Below are 20,739 nucleotides of genomic sequence, written 5' to 3' on the forward strand. Positions count from 1 at the left end.
TCGTTTCCTCTCACGATGTCTTCTCAACCTTTCTCCAATCTCGCAGGTTGCTTTGTGGCAATCCAAAGAGTAACGCAATATGCACGGAGCAATGGTTATAAAAGGGGGACACATAGGTATCCAGGCTCTTTAAAGCATAAATAGAGATCACTTCACTGACATGTGAGCAGCCACAGTACAACTGTGAGACGCGCAGCACTCGCCGGCTACAACATAACAATAATAATTTCCGGAACGTGCTGTTACGTTGTCATTCATTTTACCTACTGTCTTTCTTTCATCCATATGTTACGTAGGCATGTACCTTTTATCTTCGGCAATCTCATTCTCTAACCAGGCCTCAGGAGCTAATCAGCGTAACACTGTCCACCACCCCTTTTGTTATTCTGGCACATTGTTGACATCCGTGAGTAACAACAATGTACTAAAATGGAAGGTGGTATACACATGCGTGGAATTCACGGACAAACAAAGATCAAGATCTAAATGAAGATCTCTTTAGTTAATTTAAAGCACAACAATTTGTTTAGTTTGAATGTCTGTGTTTTGAGGTGTGACTGGAGTACTACAGTCTTCAGTAGTATAAGCCTGGAGGAGATTCTTAATACAATGCCTATGTTTTAGCTGTTTCTCTACTGCCACCTAGTGCTTATTCTTCTAATTCATTCGCAGACAAACAAAGATCAAGATCCAAATGAAGATTATATATAGAGATGGGAGATCCAAGCCATAGAATGTGGTGCTATTTGATTCATGAGTTAGTACATAATATGTCTTCATGAAGAAAAGAATCATAGACACCAATGGATGATGACAGAGGAGACCTTAGACCTGTGAAAGAGGCTCCCATACTTAATATTCTGCTTTAATGACCACCGGAAAGTGCAGTCATTTAAGGACATATAGATAACCTTGACAGGTGTCATTCTTGTTGAGGCCCTTTTCTATATGACATAGAAGCCACTAGAAGCCACAATAGAAAGGCACTCTAGGTAATACCAATAAATGTGTAAAGGACCTTGAAACAGATAAAGCAAGGTAGCCTACCATAAAATACAGACAGTGCAGCACAGGTGTTTTAGGACATATGGAAGCTAAACTCAGATTTCCACTAATGTGGGTATAAAAATCTGTATTAAAGATTGTATTTCTGTTTTTGAATCGTATAACAATCTGTTATTTATCTTATGCTGGTTTGTAATAGTGTTGTATTTCTGTTTGCTTTATAAAGCTAGTTATAAAGGTGCCAACTGTGAAAAGTGCCATAGAAAATTGTGATTGATTGAATGAGACTTCATCCACTGCGTATTTCCTAAATAAGAGCTGAGAGATAAACATGAAGAGGAATAAAATACAATTAAGGTAACCAATAAAAAGAAAAAAGTGGCTAAAAGCAAACTACCATAAAGCTGATTATATTGGAAAGAATGTAAAATGATTCTCTGTCAGGGTTTGTACGTAGTGATGCTGCATACCTTTTATTGGAATAAGTGAGTTCACAAAATGCATGAATAAATGTACATTATGACCTCAAATCCAAATGAATCACTTTTAAAACTTGAGCCAAAGTAAGATACAAAAAAAACTCTTATACAAAAAAAGTTAGGACAATAATATATGCAGATTGCATGCAAATGCAATCAAAGAATGAGGATTACACATTTTGCAAGGCGAACATAAATGTAGAGTCATTTAAATAAACACCACTGCCTTTTAATATACCAATTAAGCATAAAGGTACTAGTGTAATTAGACTGTGAAGGACAGTCTCAAACTGTGAGCACAGCTCTGATGTGGAAACATTGTTTAGACCAAAAAAAAAACTGCATACAATGATTTGTACATTCTCCACCAAAGTCAGAGTGCTTACAAATTAAATGCCCCTTCTCACTTCAGCTAGCTTTGTGCAGCCCATTTACTATAAGTGAGACTTTAGTCCAAATCATTCAAACATATTAAATATATCATACTTGCACAGTGAATTTCACATTTATGTATGCTGTTGTGATGGCTCTCTGGGCTCAGTTTTAATTGGTACACGTAAGACTTTATTTTCACTTTAGAGTTATAGCTCTTCATATTTTTACTATTGCCAAGACAGCTATGAATAATATTTCAACGTGTTTGTTGCATGTGGCAAATTAACTTTGTGCTTGAGCAAATGTTCAACTATCTCTACTATACATTTGAAACACCACCAGATTCAGTTCACATCCAAGGTGACTGCATTTGGAATGCTCTGCCGTGCAGTGCAGTCTAGTGACTTATCCTCTAGGAGATTTCTAACTTTTGGTTTGCTGATCCTTTCAGTCAATAAATTCAAATCCAGACTTATTTCTTTTTTAATGTATTTTGAGCCAGCCATATTATTTTCCTTTGATATTGCTTCTCTTCTTATTTTGCTATACTAAAAGTGCATGGCTTCATTTAGGACTGTAACATGGCCCACTCTGTAAGAGAACGTGTGATATTCCTCAACATAAAAGGCAATATATAAAGAGAATATACATCTTCCAAACACCTACACTGCTATTCGTTCGATGAAATGTTGCAAACTCCACCTAGTATTCCTTCTGTAACATTGACATACAGTGCTGTTCTCTTCATTTACTGTAAATACTAAGTAAAGCAAAAGTAAAGGGATACTTCAAGTGATTAGAAGAATCGGAACAAGCAGCATTTCTACATAGAGTCTGTTTTGTTTTTTAACATGCCATCTAATAGGAGGTTGATGAAAAAAAGTGGGCAACCTGAAAAAAGATAAAATAACAACATATAGAAACAGAGTGCTGGACGGCTCATTCTTTACAGAGTATACACCTAAGAACAGCAATGGACAGAAATGATGGATTACTCTATAGAATATCCCGACAATTAACTGCAGTGTGTGGGTTTCTTTTTTCAATAACTGCCCAATTAAATTGCTCGAGAACAGCTTGGCTGCAAAGTGAAGGGCTTCCCCATTGAAAACATTGCACTGTTTCACTGACTAATTCTTGTTTTCCCAAAGGAAATGTAACATTAATATTCATTTCAATTGCAAGATTATTGAAAAGGACAAACTTTTAAGAAAAAAGACCAATCCCATTGGCAGACATAAAACAACCATAAGATGTTTTAGCTAAAAGTACTAAACAATCCAGTCGTCAATCTGCCTCCTTATTTAATTTGCTCACGCAAGTGTAATACATGACAAACAGACACTTGTGCACAACACCACAAATAAAAAGCATCATTTCATTAGAGTGGCTATGACTTGAAAATACTCTTAAAATTTAAAAAAGTATGCTACAAATAGTACTGCACAATAATGCAGTAATTAGCAATTAGCTCTTTTCACATAATTTCAGAAGTTACACACTGATGGGTAAATCTGTTTCCTGTTGGTTATCCAGCAGTGAATTGTGTTCTTCCACTTCTCTGTTTCCAGTTTCAGCAATCAGTTTTTGAAATGAAAAGAGTTTTGTTGAAAAGCACCGCACAAGAGAAGCACCAAAATTGGGCCAAGGCTACAAACTTTTCATGGAGGAATTCCTTTATAATTACCAAGAAAAATGTGTTAACTTTCTTATGCTAGTATGTTAACAGTTTCAGCTAACTTGTTTTTTATAATTAATGCCTAGCTCACTCTGTTTCGAAAGATAGCAGTAAACAATGTAAATTAGATGTCTTATAAAATAACTGTATTTAATCTATGTTTACCTAGCAACCATATATCTTCACAATGTTTCAAAAAGTTGTGACATGCTGTTGTATGAAAGTTTTAAAGTTCCTTCCATGAAATGTACATACATAGGGAATCACATTGCAGTTACTTTTAAGTTGTAGAACATAACAAGAGCAGGTGATATTGTATAATTCTATTCCATTGTGAAGGGAGCTGCTGTGCAGTTTTCCGTCACTGCAGATTCTCATATGTTAACTCTGAGACAAGCAGTTGCCCTTTTAAAAGCCGATTCCCATGTCAGTATAGCACCAAAATTGTTCCAGTTAAAAAGACACAAGTTCAATTTTAAAGGCAGAGCATAAAGTTTATGTAATCATCAGATTTAAAAGTGCCAACTATAAACATAAGTGCTGCCATGGCATATATAAAATGTGATCCTTTATCTGTGAGGTTTACGTGTTCACACCATATCTTCTGTCTCCCTATATCCCAAAGACCCATGTGTTAGGTAAATTGATGAACCTAAATAGGATCCATATGAGTGACTGTGCCCTCTGATAGACTGGTATCCCATGCAGAGATCACAGTCAATAATGCTAAACTGGAATATATGCACTATTTATGTTATAAACAATATACAGTAATTCAATGTATTCCACGTCCCAATTGCCCATGTCACCTATGGTCATGAGCTAGGGGTAGTGACTGAAAGAACGAGATCGCGAATACAAGCAGCTGAAATGAGTTTCCTCTGCAGGATATCTGGGCTTTCCCTTAAAGATAAGGCAAGAAGCTCAGTCATCTGGGAGGAACTTAGAGTAAAGCCATTGCTCCTCCACATCTAGAGGAGTCAAATGAGGTGGCTCGGGCGCCTGATCAGGATGCCTTCTGGACACCTCCCTGGTGAGGTGTTCCAGGCATGTCTAACCAGGAGGAGGCCCCATTCCCCTGGAAGAGCTAGAAGAAGTGGCCGGGGAGAGGGAAGTCTGGGCATCTCTGCTCAAGCTGCTGTCCCTGCGACCCGATCTCGGATAAGTGGAAGAGGATGGATGGATGGATGAATTCAATGTATTTATTTTTAGTTTTACAAATGAGGGCAGTTTATTCAGTTCATTAGGATTGTTTTGATAGGTAAAGGTAAATTGTTCTAATATTTCATCTACAAGATGAGATTTTAGAACAACTCAGATGTTCAGATGTAATCCAGATGTCCTCTAAATCTACAGGATGTAGGATATCTTTCTCAGTTTATCACATAACAGAAGCTTTTCCTCTGTGTTCTGTTCAGTGCCTCTCAACAGGACACACTACATAACAATATATGAAAAGAACATCTCATGATTTATCTCCTACTACTGAGGTAAGTAGAATTCTAGAAAGTTACCTGTAAAATCCTGGAGGGGCCTGAGGAATAACAAAATTTTTCTCAAGGTTTTGCAGCACGTCATTCAACATTCTCACATGTACTGGGTCTCTTTCCTTTGGATCATTAGCAGGACGCATCTCTTCTGACTGAAAAAGTTGGGCACTTTCCCTCAGAGAGCCAGAATATGCCATCAGCTGGTCTGCAATCAATTTGTCATCTGTAAAATAAATCAAATATAAATCTGTTAACAGTTGAGAATTTGCTGCAAGCGTTGTAAAACTGGGAATGCTTTGTGCACTAAAAATACATCATACTAGTTACTTTTAGAAATGAAATAAATTAATATTATATAAATGCCCATTAGAATTATAGCTGCATTTATTTGTTGTTTTTGATATACCACCCAAAATGCATTTGACCAAATGCCCAAAAACGTACTTGCTATCATTATTTGATGGATGAGTTCAGCGCTCATCAGTCTGGAATTAGCCAATGGTTGTAATCTAAAGGTACTAATAGATTAATTGACACCAATTTCATGAGTGATAACAAAGATCCATTTGTATTAACAATATGAGTATGTGAGTAACTAAGTGTTACTTTAAACATATCCAACAATCAAAACAAGTAAAGTTCACAGATTCACATGTTACACTTCAGATAGTTCTTTATAGTTTGACCCTAACCCTAAGTCCCTACAAGAGAGACCAATTGAACATAGAGCGCCATAGTCACAGACCATTTATTTTTATAGATTTGTTTAAGGACATTAACCTGATCCTGCTAATCCTGTCCTGCTAATTGTGGTTCTGTAGCAGTGCATGTGTTGTGACTTCTGTCAGACACATTCCAAGCAGACATGTCCACAGAGGTAGCAGCATTTCCAGCAAAGCCCCTTTGCACTATACTGCAACGCAGCCTGTCAGCCTGGAAAGCACAACTAGCATCTTAATTAAGCCTAAGTTGGGGTACAAACCTGGATGAGCAGACAAGACACAGGCCATGGAAGACTGGTATACGATGCTTATTTATTTAAAGCCTGCAGTCTAAAAGGCAACATGAAAAGATAGGCAGAAGGCAACAACAACAAAATCTAACAGGACAGACATGAGCCCAAAGAGCAGGTCATACATGGACATCTTAACAAAAACAGGTAAAAGTGTCAAGGTAGGCTTCAGACAAAAATCAATTCCCAAAATGTGCAAAGGGAAGATTTTCAAAAATCAATAAAATACAGGGAACCTGACAAAAGGCTTTTGCACAAAGATCAAGCAACCTGCCCCTGTCAAACTTCCTCTTTTATTTATCTCGTCTCTTCCATCAAACAAACTGATTAATGCTGCACAGAAACCAACTCCGGTAGTGGGGGAAGAGTTTCAGTGACATCCTAACAAGTGCTTTTTGTGATATCGCCCATTGTGAAAGATACTGTGTAAAAGAACAACTGCTTGAGTGATTTTTTGAAAAGACAAAGACAAGAGAGTTTAAAATGCTCTTATCGGCTTGATGTACCAAAAAATAGGAGATCATAACTGAGACTATACCAGTATTACCTCAGCTGGTTACTCCTCCTCATCTGTCAAGCTTTGCGAACACTTGATAAATCAATAGAACTGCATTACTGCACTCCTCAACTCCAAAATGGAACCAGCATTGCTTGACACCCCTCTCTGTGCTCACTGCCAACAATGTGTGACTGAACAACTTTGGACTTGTGTTTTAATCTTACAAAAGAATGTGAGGTTTGCCTCATACTCATAATCACAAGCAAAGACTCTTACAAGACATGTAAACATGTCCACTGACTGGAACAGCAGAATTATCCAGTAATGAGATGTTCTTGAAGATCTGTCTGCATTGCTGGCGGAAAGCACCTTGCATGAAGTGGATTAAAACGACATAGTACTTTATTCAAGTGCAGAAGAAATTTCATAAATGCATGCCAAGTGCCAGCCACCCTATGGCACTTGTTTTCATATCTCAAATGGACCTGTTTGTAAATAAAGGGGAAGAAAAACAAACTGTTATTTATGCTGACACTTTTCCTAATTAACCTTTCCTGACCTCTTAGTTGATGGAGTTTAACCAGAGCAGAATAAGCATTCCTTTATATCCTTTATTTTTTTAAACACATTGTATCCTGTTAGAGTCAACATAGTAATATGGTATGAGACACTCTTGTAAGCTGTGAAAAACAGCATCCTTGAACAAATGAAAAGCATAAAAGTTTTGGACAGGCACCTATTTTTTTATGTTACTGATCACTGTTTCCATCACCATGCAGTTCTGTGCTGGGTGAAGGCACATCTCATTACACATGTCGAGCTGCACACTCCATTTCTAGATGGTCTAAGCTCCATGCCAGCATGTCATCTATTTAAGTGAAAATATCTCTCCTTATCTGTCCCATCTATTTATAATTCTCTTACTCAGGATATTGGAAGGGAGAATGTACAGGCCTTTCTTGTAGTTTTAGGTACAAGACAGGAATCGATGGCACACGTGGCAGTGGAGATTTTTAATGACTTTAGTTAAATGGAAGCATTTGGTCACTGTGTTTCAGGAAAATCTTAGTAAGCCTGCATTTGTTTTTCAGTTTTTCAGCAATGCATCAGTTGCCATATGATATGGTGTATAGTGCAATATCCAGGAAACTGACAGAAAATATTCCATTTACTGTGATATTTCCATGGGATTGAGTTACATTACTGACACAACAGAACCCCATTTTGTTTGTCAATACATTTGTTAACATGCTCTAAAATCCTGGGTCATGAAGAGATGGAGCCTATTTTGGCAGTAATGAATGAAAGACAGCAAGCAAGCATTGTCAGGTAAACAGCTCATCACAATGTGCATACAAAAATTAAATAGATGCAATTTAAAGACAGGGTGCAAATTACAAGCGGCCTCAGGAGGACTGGGACTTCATCATTAACCCATCGGAAACCTGGAAAGCTTGAAAATCGAAATTTTGTGGAGTCCCTGAAAACAAACTTTAAACACATGGCATGGTGTTATAAATCACTCATTGTCCATTAAAGGGTTTACGAGAAAGTATTGTAGCAGGAAGTGTTTCAGCAAATTCCCATGAAGAACAGGTGTGCCACATTTCAAATTGTTCCATGAGTGGCCAAGTTGTTTCATGCAGGCAGACAGACAGACGGATGGATGGACCTGGCTATCACAATTGGTGCGAACCCACCTAATAAGACTCTCTGAACCCCAAAGGGCATTCTGTGCACAGGCTGAAGATGTGTACCTGATGATTTGATTATGGAGTATTAGAGGAAACAAGCATGAACCCCAGCTCAACAACAATAAGGTATGGTACCGCTATATTATGGAAGCCTGATGATAAAAAAAGATTTACATTTTACTTATTAAGTAAAGTAATAAAGGAAATATTGTTAAAAATATTCCCACATTTTCCTTTTCCCAATTGCAGATCTAATAAATGAAGTGATTTGCTCAATTTCGCACAATGACTTTAGATTAAGACACTTTGACTGCAAGGACCCAACAATTAAACGAAAATCAGGCCACTTTGGCCATTTTGCTTCATTCATTTTTTGGATCTGCTTTTTTGCCACAGGGTTGCAGGAACACTTGACTGGGCTGTGACGGCTGGTCTCACCATTATAACAAAATATTGTCTACAGGGAGGTTCAGTTACTTCATTTGCTGTCACCTAGGTAAGGCCACAGATCAATGAGATCAATGCTGAGCATACCTGAGGAAACCCGTCTGCTTCAAGACAGTTCATCAAATATTTCACACTGGTATGAGACACCCATTCATATTTCTTTCTAGTATAATATTTACTGTAGCCAGACCAGACAGAAAGAGAGTATTAAAAACTGGAGGCAAAGCAAGTAGTTGGCAGGTGACACACATGTGAAGAAGAGTACAAGCCACAAAACACTGACAGAGACTTCAATTTTAATATATTCCTTTTGTTCTTTAGTTCTCTCTTTTTGCTGAGTTTCATTTTTATTTTCTGTAGTAACATTCTTTAATTCAAGAATTCTTCACAAATGTTTTTTGTACGATAATGTAATGAAACAGAAATGCAAATTTGACTGGTGATTGAACAATGTAGTAACTAAAATCAGTTAAATCAGAGTGTAAAAAACTAGAATGACTTAATCAAAACTGCTATGCCTAAATTAATTAAAAATTCACTTACTGTATATATAATAATTTAGTCTTGCCACACAAATAAGAAAATATAATGTATTATAGCTATTTAAAAGCCTACTATATGTTTTCTGGTGAGTTGCACAGTGGCACACTGGTAGTGCTGTTGCCTCACAGTAAGGAGACCTGGTTTAACATCCTGGTTGCTCCCTGAGTGCATGTTCTTGCTGTGTCCGTGTAGACTAAATTTGCCCCAATTTGTGTGTGTATATATGTGTGTGTGTTTTAAAAAAAAACACCTAAAAACCCACTTTTTTCATTTGTTTTTTTCATAGCTACATTTTAGTTGTACTCCTAATAGAATATACATGCATAAAGTTATCATGTTTGTAAGGAATTTGCAATCATTTCTACTCTCTGCTTTTCTCTGCTTTCTTTACTAATCACTCTGTGGTAGCATTTTGTACCTCCACCACCTGATCGAGGCACTGTGCAGCCACCTGTGATGCTCCATTGAGAGCGGATACCTAAACAGTCCATGGGACTGGCTACGGCAAATCATCTGGGACAAAGCCTGGAAACAATGAGGAAAGACTTTAGAACATCACTGTCAGGTACAATGCCCAGTGGGGGCTAGGCGCTCATTCGGCCTCCTGCAGATTTATTTTTTTTCTTCAGCCTAAACAGTTTTTTGTAGTTTTCTTCTGTCCTCCCGGACTTCTGACCTTATCACCACACTCATCTTTAGAGACTTAGAATACAATATTATATATTACACTCTACAGTGGAACCTCGGTTCACGAACGTCTCGGTACACGTACAAATCAGTTTACGACCAAAAAGTTTGCCAAACTTTTGTCTCGGTTCATGACCACACACTCGGTATATGAACAAGCCAGTTTCCCTTTCGTTTGTACATGTTCAGTCTCTCCCTGTGCATTTCCTGTGCAGCGAGCGAGCAAGAGAGAGTGTGACACACACATAGGCGCGCACGACACACACGCACACACACAGAGGCGCGCCAGAGAGACACACACACACACACACACAGAGGCGCGCGAGACAGAGGCACACACACACACAGGCACACGAGACAGGCTCGCGAAAGAGACACACGCAAACACGAAAGAGAGAGCGAGCAAACGAGAGAGGGAGGGCTGGACGCATAAGGTAGAAAAAGCTTGTTTTTGTTTTCAATTCTGTTTACAGCGATTGGTTCATAGCGTGCATTGTAGCAATGTTACTTTTCTTGGTAGTTTATTAAATTACGGATTTTTCAGATGTTCATTTTTTTCTCTGTGCTTAAAACTCGTAAAAAAAAGTGTTTTTAGCAAGTGGTTCCTAGCACTATAGCGCTATTGCAGTGTTAGTTTTCTCTGTTGTTCAAGGTTTTCTCAGTATTATTCAATGTTTTTACATTTAGTTTACTATTACGCTGTGCATTCTATGGTATAATTAACTATATTTGTGCTTAAAAACTAAAAAAATATATATTTACATACAGTTCATACGGTCTGGAATGGATTAATTGTATTTATATACAATCCTATGGGGGAAATTACTTCGGTTCACAAACAAATCAGTTTACGAACGAGTTTTGGAACAAATTATGGTCGTGAACCGAGGTTCCACTGTACATTTCCACTAATTATCTATACTAATAAAAGGCAAAGCCCTCACTCACTCACTCACTCACTCACTCACTCACTCATCACTAATTCTCCAACTTCCCGTGTGGGTGGAAGGCTGAAATTTGGCAGGTTCATTCCTTACAGCTTCCTTACAAAAGTTGGGCAGGTTTTATATCGAAATTCTACGCGTAATGGTCATAACTGGAAGCAGTTTTTCCCCATTTACTGTAATGGAGATGAGCTTCAACGCCATGGGGGCGGAGTTTCATGTGACATCATCACGCCGTCCACGTAATCACGCAGTACATAGAAAACCAGGAAGACCTCAAAAAAGCGCTGAAGAAAACATGCATTATATAATTGAGAAGGCAGCGAAACAATAAGAAGCGAGCGAGTGACATATACAACCATATTCATGAGTTCTGCTACTTGAAACAAAGCACGATGTAAACCTACACTTTAAATTAAGTTCATAGACAGGCTGCGCTGGCGTTTGTAATTTAGTGCCTGCCCATATAAGGCCGTCCGTCAGCGGCAATCCAATAGCAAACTGCCACAGATAAATATTCACGGGTGAAGGACTGTGCTTATGGAGAGGAAGATGAGATGGTCAGGGTGGTGTTTGACACAAACTCAGCGAAACTGCGAGAGAAAGTTTTAAGTGCCAGGACTAAGGTAACATTAAATACAGCCATGGACATAGCACGAGATGGCACCAGCACAGCTGGGAACCTTCGATGCATGTACACCGAGTGGCTCACGTGAACTGATGCAGTGCACAGATAAAAGCAACAGTTCCAAAGAGCGCTGAACAAAAACTGAATTACACAATTGAAAAGGCAGCAAAAAATATGAAGCGTCTGATACATAAAAGCATATTCATAAATCCAGCTACTGCGGAAACAAAGCACACGTTGGAAAAAGTCAATGTCCCGCTAAAGGAAGACAGTGTAAAAAAAAACCTGTGCATGCAGTGTGTCAGGTCTCAGATAAAGAAGAAACGAGCTGTTTATTGATGCAGTAAGAAGCGAATCGATGAATGAAACCTGTCATCTTTACAGCGATTGACAAACACGGAATGTAACTTGAACACAACACATCCTACAAATACGAACCTGATTGAAAGAAATAATGATAATCAAATCCTTGATGACAGCAACACTCAGTAACACTTACAAAACAAATACTGTATATTGACAGTCATGTTACGTTATTTTTAAAATGTTCCCTTTTCTTTTCTAGCTTTTTAACACACTACTTCTCGCTGCGATACGCGGGTATATATATATATATATATATATATATATATATATATATCCCGATCTACATACTCGAATAATGGATACTTTATTAGCCATCAATGATTGTTTTGGTAAAGCCATACTCAGTGTATTCATTAGATGAGCGGTAAAAAGTAAGAGCGAGGGAGGATGACTTATTGAGGCATGCAGGCTGTAGTCTTGCGTCAACTCTATCTGAATTTGCGATCACATTTGAAAAAATATATCTTTTCAAGTTCTATTTAGTCCATATTTGTCAAACTCAAGGGCCACGGGCCACATCCGCCCGGCGTGTAATTATATCCGCCCGCGAGATCATTTTATATACTGTATTATTGTTATTAATGGCCCGGGTATATGAAGCGCTGGTAACACAATAAACTACAGATCCCATAATGCAGCGCTTCAGCTGCCTTGCTGAACACTTACCGCGTTAATCAAGTCTACCTTATGATGCTGCAAGTTATTGCGAAGCTAGCTCACACGATGCTGAAGAAAAAAGTTAATTCTGAAAATAGAGCCTTTAAAAACCGATGGGAGGCTGAGTATATGTTTACTGAACCCATGTGTCTCATTTGTGGAGCTAATGTGGCTGTAATTACAGAATTTAATCTAAGACGGCACTATGAGACAAAACATCAGGGTAACCTGAATGCAATGCAGAAGATACAGAAAGCAGCATAATTAAATAAGAATCTGACACTTCAGCGGACGTTTTAACCCGTGCACAATCACAAAGTGATTTCAAGTGAAGCTGCTTTTATGGGAGACACAAATGCACCAGTGCACTTTGCCCCACTTTCCCTGTTGCCAAGTAATGTTAAACCAAGTCATCACTACGGTGTTCCCAAATACGCACTTTGCTGATAAACTGAGCGCACTGAGTTTGCACGGCGCTTTGGTGACTTTGAAGAACAAAAAGTCCGTCTACATGCGGCTCGAACCTTGTGCATGTTTGGTAGCACATATCTGTGTGAGAAGCTCTTCTCAGTGATAAAGACTAACAAAACAGCACACAGGAGTTGCCTCACTGATGAGCACCTGCAATCCATCCTGAGAATCTCCACAACACAGAACCTCACAGCAAACAGAAACGAACCTGTGGCCAAAAAAAGATGCCAGGCGTCCAGCTCTAAAATGACATATGAGCAAAGACAACTGAATGATTTGATTTGTTATTGCTGAAAGGAACACATTTTATTTATATTTCCAGGTTTTGTTATGCAGCATGTTCATATTTGAATTTGTATAATTTTGACAGGATATATTTTTATGGAGAGCAAAATCTTTTGGGATATTTAAAATCTAAGTTTATTTTTTATAAAATATAAAATTACATAAGAGTAAAGAAATTTGAATGTTTGTTCTTTTAACGTTTACTTTATTTCTAACTTGTATAATTTAGACAGGATATATTTTTATGGAGAGCAAAATATTATAAGTTGTTTAAGGTTTGAGTTGATTTATTCACGAATAATATTCCTGTCTGTTTTTACCATTCCTACCAAAGATATTTCTGTCGACTAAATAAAAATTCCTTCTATTTAGAATTTAACACATAATATCCACGCAGACTTGCGTAAGAGCGGAGTCATCCGTTTTAACAAGCAGTATATTGCTGATACTGAAATAGCTGTGTGTGTATATATGTAGATATATATATGTATTTGTGTGTATATATGTGTGTGTATGTATGTATGTGTGTATGTATGTGTATATATGTAGATATATATATGTATGTATATATGTGTATATGTATAGATATGTATATATATATATGTTTATGTGTGTGTGTGTATATATATATATATATATATATGACAACAACACTCATCACTCACAACAGTGACAAAACAATTACATTGACAATCATGTTACGTTATTTTCAAAATGTTTCCTTTTCTTTTTCATTGCTTCTTTAACACACTACTTCTCCGCTGCGAAGCGCGGGTATTTTGCTAGTATTATATATTTATGAAATGTACACTCATAACCAACTTATTTATTACTTACTCAATATTATTCTTGCTTAGTTTAACTTGTTTTTCTTTTCTTTTAGCTATTTATTTGACATCTTGCAAGGCACTTTGTTTGAGCCACATTCTGCATGGAAATGTGCTAAAGAAATGAATGTTGTTGTTGTTGTGATAACTGGAGCTCTGTCCAGGGATTTTTCCAACCTTGCACCACCTGCTTGCTGGGAAGAGCTCCAGTTGCACCCCTGACCCATGACTGCAGTCCAGCCCACCCTAATAACACCATTATTAAATCTGTTGATGACACTACAGTGGTTAGACTCATTTCAGAAGGGAATGAATCTGCCTACAGAGAGGAGATACTGAAGTTGTCAGCTTGGAGCTCAGCAAATAACCCGACAATGAACATCATGAAAACAAAGGAAATCATCTTTGACCGCAGGAAAAACAGTGTACACCTGGACCCCCTCCATATCAATGGGGATTGTTTATAGACAGTGTCAGCCTTCAAATTTTTGGGTACCTTTATCTCTGCTGACCTGTCTTGGACTGAAAACACTAAAGCGGTCATTAAAAGAGCACATCAGCAACTTCAATTCCTGAGGCTGCTTAGGAAGAATAATTTGGATCAAAAACTGCTGGTGAACTTTTACTGCTCCATAGAGAGCGTGCTGACATTCTATATTGCAGTGTGGTATAGAAGCTGCACTGCAGCAGACAGGAGGGGGCAAAAGCATGTCATCAATGCAGCTTAGAAGACTGTCAGCTGCTCTCTGCCCTCCCTGCAAGAATTTCATACTTCTTGCTGCCTTGGCAGGGCAAAAAATATTTTGAAGGACCCCTAACATCCTAGTTTTCACCTGTTTAACCTGTTGCCCTCTGGTAGGTGCTACAGGTCAATCAAACCAAAGGGAAACAGACTCAGGGAGCGTTTCTTTCCTGGAACCATAACTACACTAAATCTCAACGTGCACTGACCATCTCTCTCTGGATCTCTGTCCCTCTATCTCTTCTCTGTCCTCCTCTCCCCCCACCTCCTGAATCTGGGTCACCTTTAATTTGGATGTGAAGTAATCCTCTGTGTAATAATCACAGTCTAGTGTAATATCGCTCTATTTGTTTTGTGTGCAATATTTTACACTATTAGTATTCTTTGTGTAATATTCATATATTCACACTATATCTTTAGTGATTCATTGTGCAATACCTGTATGATCAGTAATATTTCTTGTTGGTAATATCTCATTTCTTGCTTATCAATACCGCATTGATGCCTATTAATTAGAATTTTCTTTTTATTTAGCAGTTTTATATGTAGTACTTTATAGTTACTGATTTATTTCTTTTGTTGCATGAAGGAGCAGCGGTTCTGCAATTTCATTGTACATGGTATCAGGCACATAATGACAATATAGGCTTCTAATTCTAATTCTAAAAGCTAAAAAAAATGGAGTTTTGCATCAAACATATCAACTGAATCTCAAATCAGCAGTGGTTTTCCTACCTTATTCTGATGAGGATCGCAGAAAGTGCTGTCACGGAGATAAGAATGAATTAAAAGAGCAGAAATGTGCTCTGTGTATCAGTGTGTGTGTGTCAGAGAAGACTCACTGCCAAAGGATGAACAGAAACCAAAGGACTGGTACATGAAATAACATGCAAAACTGACCAGCATCCATCCATCCAATTACTAAACCTGATTATCCAGGGCAGAGTCACAGGGAAGATGGAGCCTCTCCCACCTTCAAAGGGTGCAAGGCAGAAACAGCTCCTCAGAGTGTGCAGGTGCAGAGCCCCGTGACAGGTTCTCAGGAATAAAATGCAAATACGAACTTTACTAATTACATAATGAGTACATAAACACACAAAGTAGTTTTGTTATAATTTGTTATATGTTATAATTTTAATATGATGACACAGGCAAGTTAGTTAAGCAATAACTTTAACTGTCTTGAAAAGATAACAAAAAAAATGTAATTGCAATAGCAGACTTACATTTCACACACAGCTTCTTAAACATAAGAATATCTTTATAAATTATCTTTCTAAAACGTTTTAAGTAACCGAAAAATATAGAGATATTATATTAAAAGGCGATATCCCTCCCATAGTGATACGGCGGTAAATATCACATAAGAGAAAATAACTTAGCTTTCTTTGCTAATGATTTATGTAGCATTACAGAAGAAGGAAGCTATAGCATGACAATACCAAGGTGGGAGCTTGATGTATACAGTCTGCCATTTTCTGTCGCTGCACCGAAAGGATTTTCGGGACAAATGACAATATCACCCATTCGTCATTCGGTTTCAAAGTATTTGGCTGCTGTCCAAGTCTTTTTATACTGTCTTCTCCACGTGCAGGCCCTTACGTCAGCAAACAGTCCATTTCCAAACAAAGAAAGAAGATCCCGTGCTCACTTCCAACAGAGGACAAAATTGCATACACTTGTCTTTAGGCTGACTACACATTCCTCAAGCTGTCTCCGTCCATCTTGTTCCTTGCTTGGCTAAGCACTTCTAAATGCTGACAGCCCTTTTGGCCTGGCCTGTACATGTGAATGGATTTATAAAATAATTTCTTGTACAGGGCACAGTGACATTAAACTTACATTCTTGTTACAACACGACTGAGTGTTTTGCTGCTCGTGGTCTTATTTGATATTGATTGTAAGTAGGGCACGTCTTGCAAGAATCTCATGTTCTACATCATTGCCATACGGTCCTGGGTTAATCTCTTGGCACAATGTCTCAAGTTAAAGGTCCCCGCAAGACTCTCCGTGGCCATTCTCTTTCGTCTCGCGGGTCTTTTAAGTGTCTTGAGATCTTAACGTGAAGATCACATCTCATATCCCTAGTGTTTCTCTCCAGGTTTTTTTTTTTTAATAGAGAGATATGTTTACTGCGTGGGATTGTAAACTATAGCAGACTCATCTACCAACATCAAAGATGAAATGAACTAACCAGGGCAGGAGTAGTAAAGAGAATGGAACTGGTTTACAGAATTTCATCTTCATGCAAAACATTCAAGTGTGCTATCAGAGCTGAGAGAAAGTTACCTAAATGTAAGAATGCCTCTGCCAACATATGAACAGGTGCCGACCCCAGGCATACTTTTTCTCTCACTCTCTCTATTTCCCTTATATACTTCATACGACGCAACGCATGCATCAGCAGACGCTCCTGCTACGCAAACATTTTACAGTTTATACTTCCGCGCATACTATACGTAAATCTGGAGGAATCCAGCGGGTGGCAGTGCAAGATATTATCACGGTGAGAACAGGTTCGGCTTCTCTGTGTTGTGAATTGCGTGGAACAGCCATTAAATTCCGAACAGCCATTACATTCCAATGACACCTTACCGCAATATCTCTGAAAAGGATGTTTAATGACCAAATCCAACAATCCTGGGATGTGTCCATTCCAGCAAGCATTGGGCATGAGGCAGAAACAATCCCTAGACTAGGGCATCAGCTCATTGCAAGGTGAATACAAGCACTCACATACACTAGCATCATTTTAGCACCACCAGATCCTTAAATCTGTATATCTTTGGAAGGAAACTGGAGCACAGTGTGAAAACCCAGCAGGAAAACATGTAAACTCCAAGCAGGGAATACCAACGACGTGACTCCCTGAGAGACAGCAGTGCTACTGCTCTGCCACTGTGTCACCCCATGTGTGTAATTATTAACAGCATTATTTAAACAAAATTAACAATATATCTGTAAAATGTAACATACATACTTTAAAGTATTTCATCATGAAAGTGATATCAAGTATAAATCTAAAGATTGTAAATTTGCAGAGAGCTGGAATATCATACATTTAATGTGTTCCGTGTGGTGATCTATTGCTGCTTGCCACAACTGTCAGGTCAGGAGGAAGTCCAAGAAGCTCATAGCGATTAAAAACTGGGAAGATGTTTACGATGGACTGCTTTAGTGATAAAGTAAACTACGAGGTTAAAGTGGACATTTCGAGATTAAAACACGTTTTCACAATGTCCTTAATTTTTTTTCTCTGTGGCTCAAATACAGTGCTGTACATTCTGTTGCTGTTGTGAAGTTGCAAAAAAAAAAAAAGACAGCACAAAAGATGGTATGTGAGACTTATAAAAATATAAATATAAAAGCACCATGAATGCATCTGTAAGCACGCACATCGATCCCATAGGATTTACATAGAGGCTTTCTGTCACATGTAGATAGTAAACATATACTCGGACGTCACATTCCAACTTTTATCAAACTCAAACGCCCGAATTTTTGCTGGTACTGCAACTCGCGCATGCGTCGCGTTAATTTCTGAGGACCTGCTCAGAGGACGTGTCAAACGAACGCTGGGAATGTGTGGCAGCCATGATGCATGTACGTACGCGTTCTGAGCGTGAAGTGTAAACGAGCCCTAACTGTGACTTCTTAACAATGAGAAACATTTTCTTATATATAAACGTCTACGTGTAGAAGTGTGTGTGTCTGCCTGTCTGGCCTGGAAGTGCGAGCTGCTGATAGACAATAGAGGCAAGCAAGTCAGCAAATCGAAACCGCTGAGGAAAGAGAACTTTGCTTAGCAGCTAATCTATAAGTGATGCGATTGATTGATTGAAGTGCCAGAATCCAGGACGGTTTACACAGCTAGTATTTGATTAAATGGCTTTTGCCTATTCTTTAATGTACTGTATATTTCTATACCAATAAATTAATTTTTGCCACTACAGGATGTAATGGGGGCCATGGAGTGTGGAAAGGTGCTCTGGTGAGGCTGTCTTACTAAATTACTGAGGCAATGTCTGACTTTGAAGTGCTTCCAAGTTCTACTTCTAGTATGTCAGAATGTTGAGAGAAAGTCCCAGGGACTTGGGGAAGTGAATTTAGAGTTTGTGAGAGCAGACCTAGCCTGCAAAGGAAGTAATTAAGATTGCATTAGATGAATATGCATAACAAAGGTATTGTGTTATCTGGTACAGTTTTGTTCTGGGACTGCACAGTAAGTACAGTAAGAGCTACTCTTTCAAAGGGAATTGCTTTTATATTCTGTTTTTATATCTTTTCCATCAGTACAGCATTGAATTTACTAACCCTCTTGAAGAATTATATTAGGGATTACACATTACAAATAATTTCTTACAGTTTTGATTTTGTGGTCAGTGATATTTACCTTTTTTTCTAGCTCTAAAGAAGGAACTGCTCATCACTAAAACAAAACAATTTATTTCCAGTGTCATTTTTGATCCTTATAGCTAGTTTTGTTCCTGTCTGTGACCGACTCTGAATCTCACATTATTGTTAAGGTCAAAACATCACTTCATTAAATAATTATGTCTGAGGTTGTGGGCGGCATGGTAGCACAGTGGATAGTGTTGCTGCCTTGCAGTTAGGAGACCTGGGTTCGCTTCCCAGGTCCTCCCTGCGTGGAGTTTGCATGTTCTCCCCGTGTCTGCATGGGTTTCCTCTGGGTGTTCCGGTTTCCTCCCACAGTCCAAAGACATGCAGGTTAGGTGCACTGACGATTCTAAATTGACCTTGGTGTGTGTGTGTGTGCACCCGGGGTTTGTTTCCTGCCTTGTGCCCTGGGATTGGCTGCAGCAGACCCTCGTGACCCTGTAGTTAGGATATAGCGGGTTGGATGATGGAAGGATCTGAGGTTGTATGTCCATCACAAATGCTATATGTTGCTTTTGTTAACTTTTTGGTTGATTGCTGTCATATTCCTTCCATATAGTGGTTAGTTTTAGATCTGACTAAAATTGCACAATAAAAAGCCACAAATGCAATTAGAAGAGGGAGAAGAAGAAAAAGATGAAGAATGTTATGTTGACTTAAGAACGATGGCCACGAAAGACCTGATACTGGCTGGACAGGACCAAGCACTGTGCACCACTGCCATAAAGACAAGAATCAACTTCATCAGACAGAACAGCAACTCCCAGTATTCAAGAAGAAGGAAGAGGCTGTGGACCATCTAATCTGCACCAGCAAAAAGACTTCACAGAACAATTACAGGGAGAAACACCTTAAAGTGGCAAAGATGCTACACTAGAATCTGTGCACAAAATAGAAATTCACTGTTCCTGACAAGTGGTGAGAACACAGAGTGGTGTAGGTGCTGCAAAAAGATGACATCGAGATTCTCTGGGACTTCAGAAAAAGAAACACCTGAAACACCATATATTGGAAAGATGTGGTGGATATACATGGCAATCCCCAGAGACAACTATATCTAAATAAATAAATAAATAAAAGTGGAAAAGCAGACACATATCAAAACTGAAGAATCAAAGTTGAGTGACTATGGGAGAAGGCAGCCACAAAGGTACTAAAAGTAACAGATGCCTTAGTGCAATTCTCAGAGACCTCTAGAAACACTCAAGGACACTGGAGCTGGACAGGATAGCATCAAGCCAGCTGCAGAAGGCCTAGAGTCCTAAATCTTGGGTTATGAACTAAACTACAGAGACTAAAAAAACATCCAGCAGAACATCTGAGACAACTGTGGAATAAGTAAAACAATATTTTGCAACTTTGAAACATGTAAAAAGACAGTAGCATTTTACATCACCATTTCCAATATGGACTCAATGTCAAATTGAAGAAGCTGCATACCAGTCTTATTAAAAATTCTTTGGACTGAATATGCTCCCTAATGACAACAAAATTTTAGAGGAAGCATTGATT

The 20,739-nt window shown here is 38.4% G+C and overlaps 1 protein-coding gene and 1 long non-coding RNA gene across 7 annotated transcripts in view; one reads left to right on the forward strand and one right to left on the reverse strand.

Annotated features, from left to right (window-relative positions):
• Positions 1-20,739, reverse strand: part of LOC120532652 (inactive N-acetylated-alpha-linked acidic dipeptidase-like protein 2) — a 2,009,486-nt gene that overhangs the window by 53,853 nt on the left and 1,934,894 nt on the right. For all 6 annotated transcript variants that reach the window (XM_039758865.1, XM_039758875.1, XM_039758892.1 and 3 more), the window contains one exon: positions 5,052-5,250. In XM_039758865.1, coding sequence (XP_039614799.1) covers positions 5,052-5,250 — 199 coding nt within the window. The remainder of the gene's footprint in view (positions 1-5,051; positions 5,251-20,739) is intronic.
• On the forward strand, positions 5,141-16,641 carry LOC120532667. Its single transcript, XR_005634338.1, has 3 exons — positions 5,141-8,815; positions 9,631-9,787; positions 14,144-16,641. It is a non-coding gene; the product is annotated as an uncharacterized LOC120532667 (long non-coding RNA).

This window comes from Polypterus senegalus, chromosome 1 (assembly GCF_016835505.1).
Source record: "Polypterus senegalus isolate Bchr_013 chromosome 1, ASM1683550v1, whole genome shotgun sequence".
Lineage (NCBI taxonomy): Eukaryota > Metazoa > Chordata > Cladistia > Polypteriformes > Polypteridae > Polypterus > Polypterus senegalus.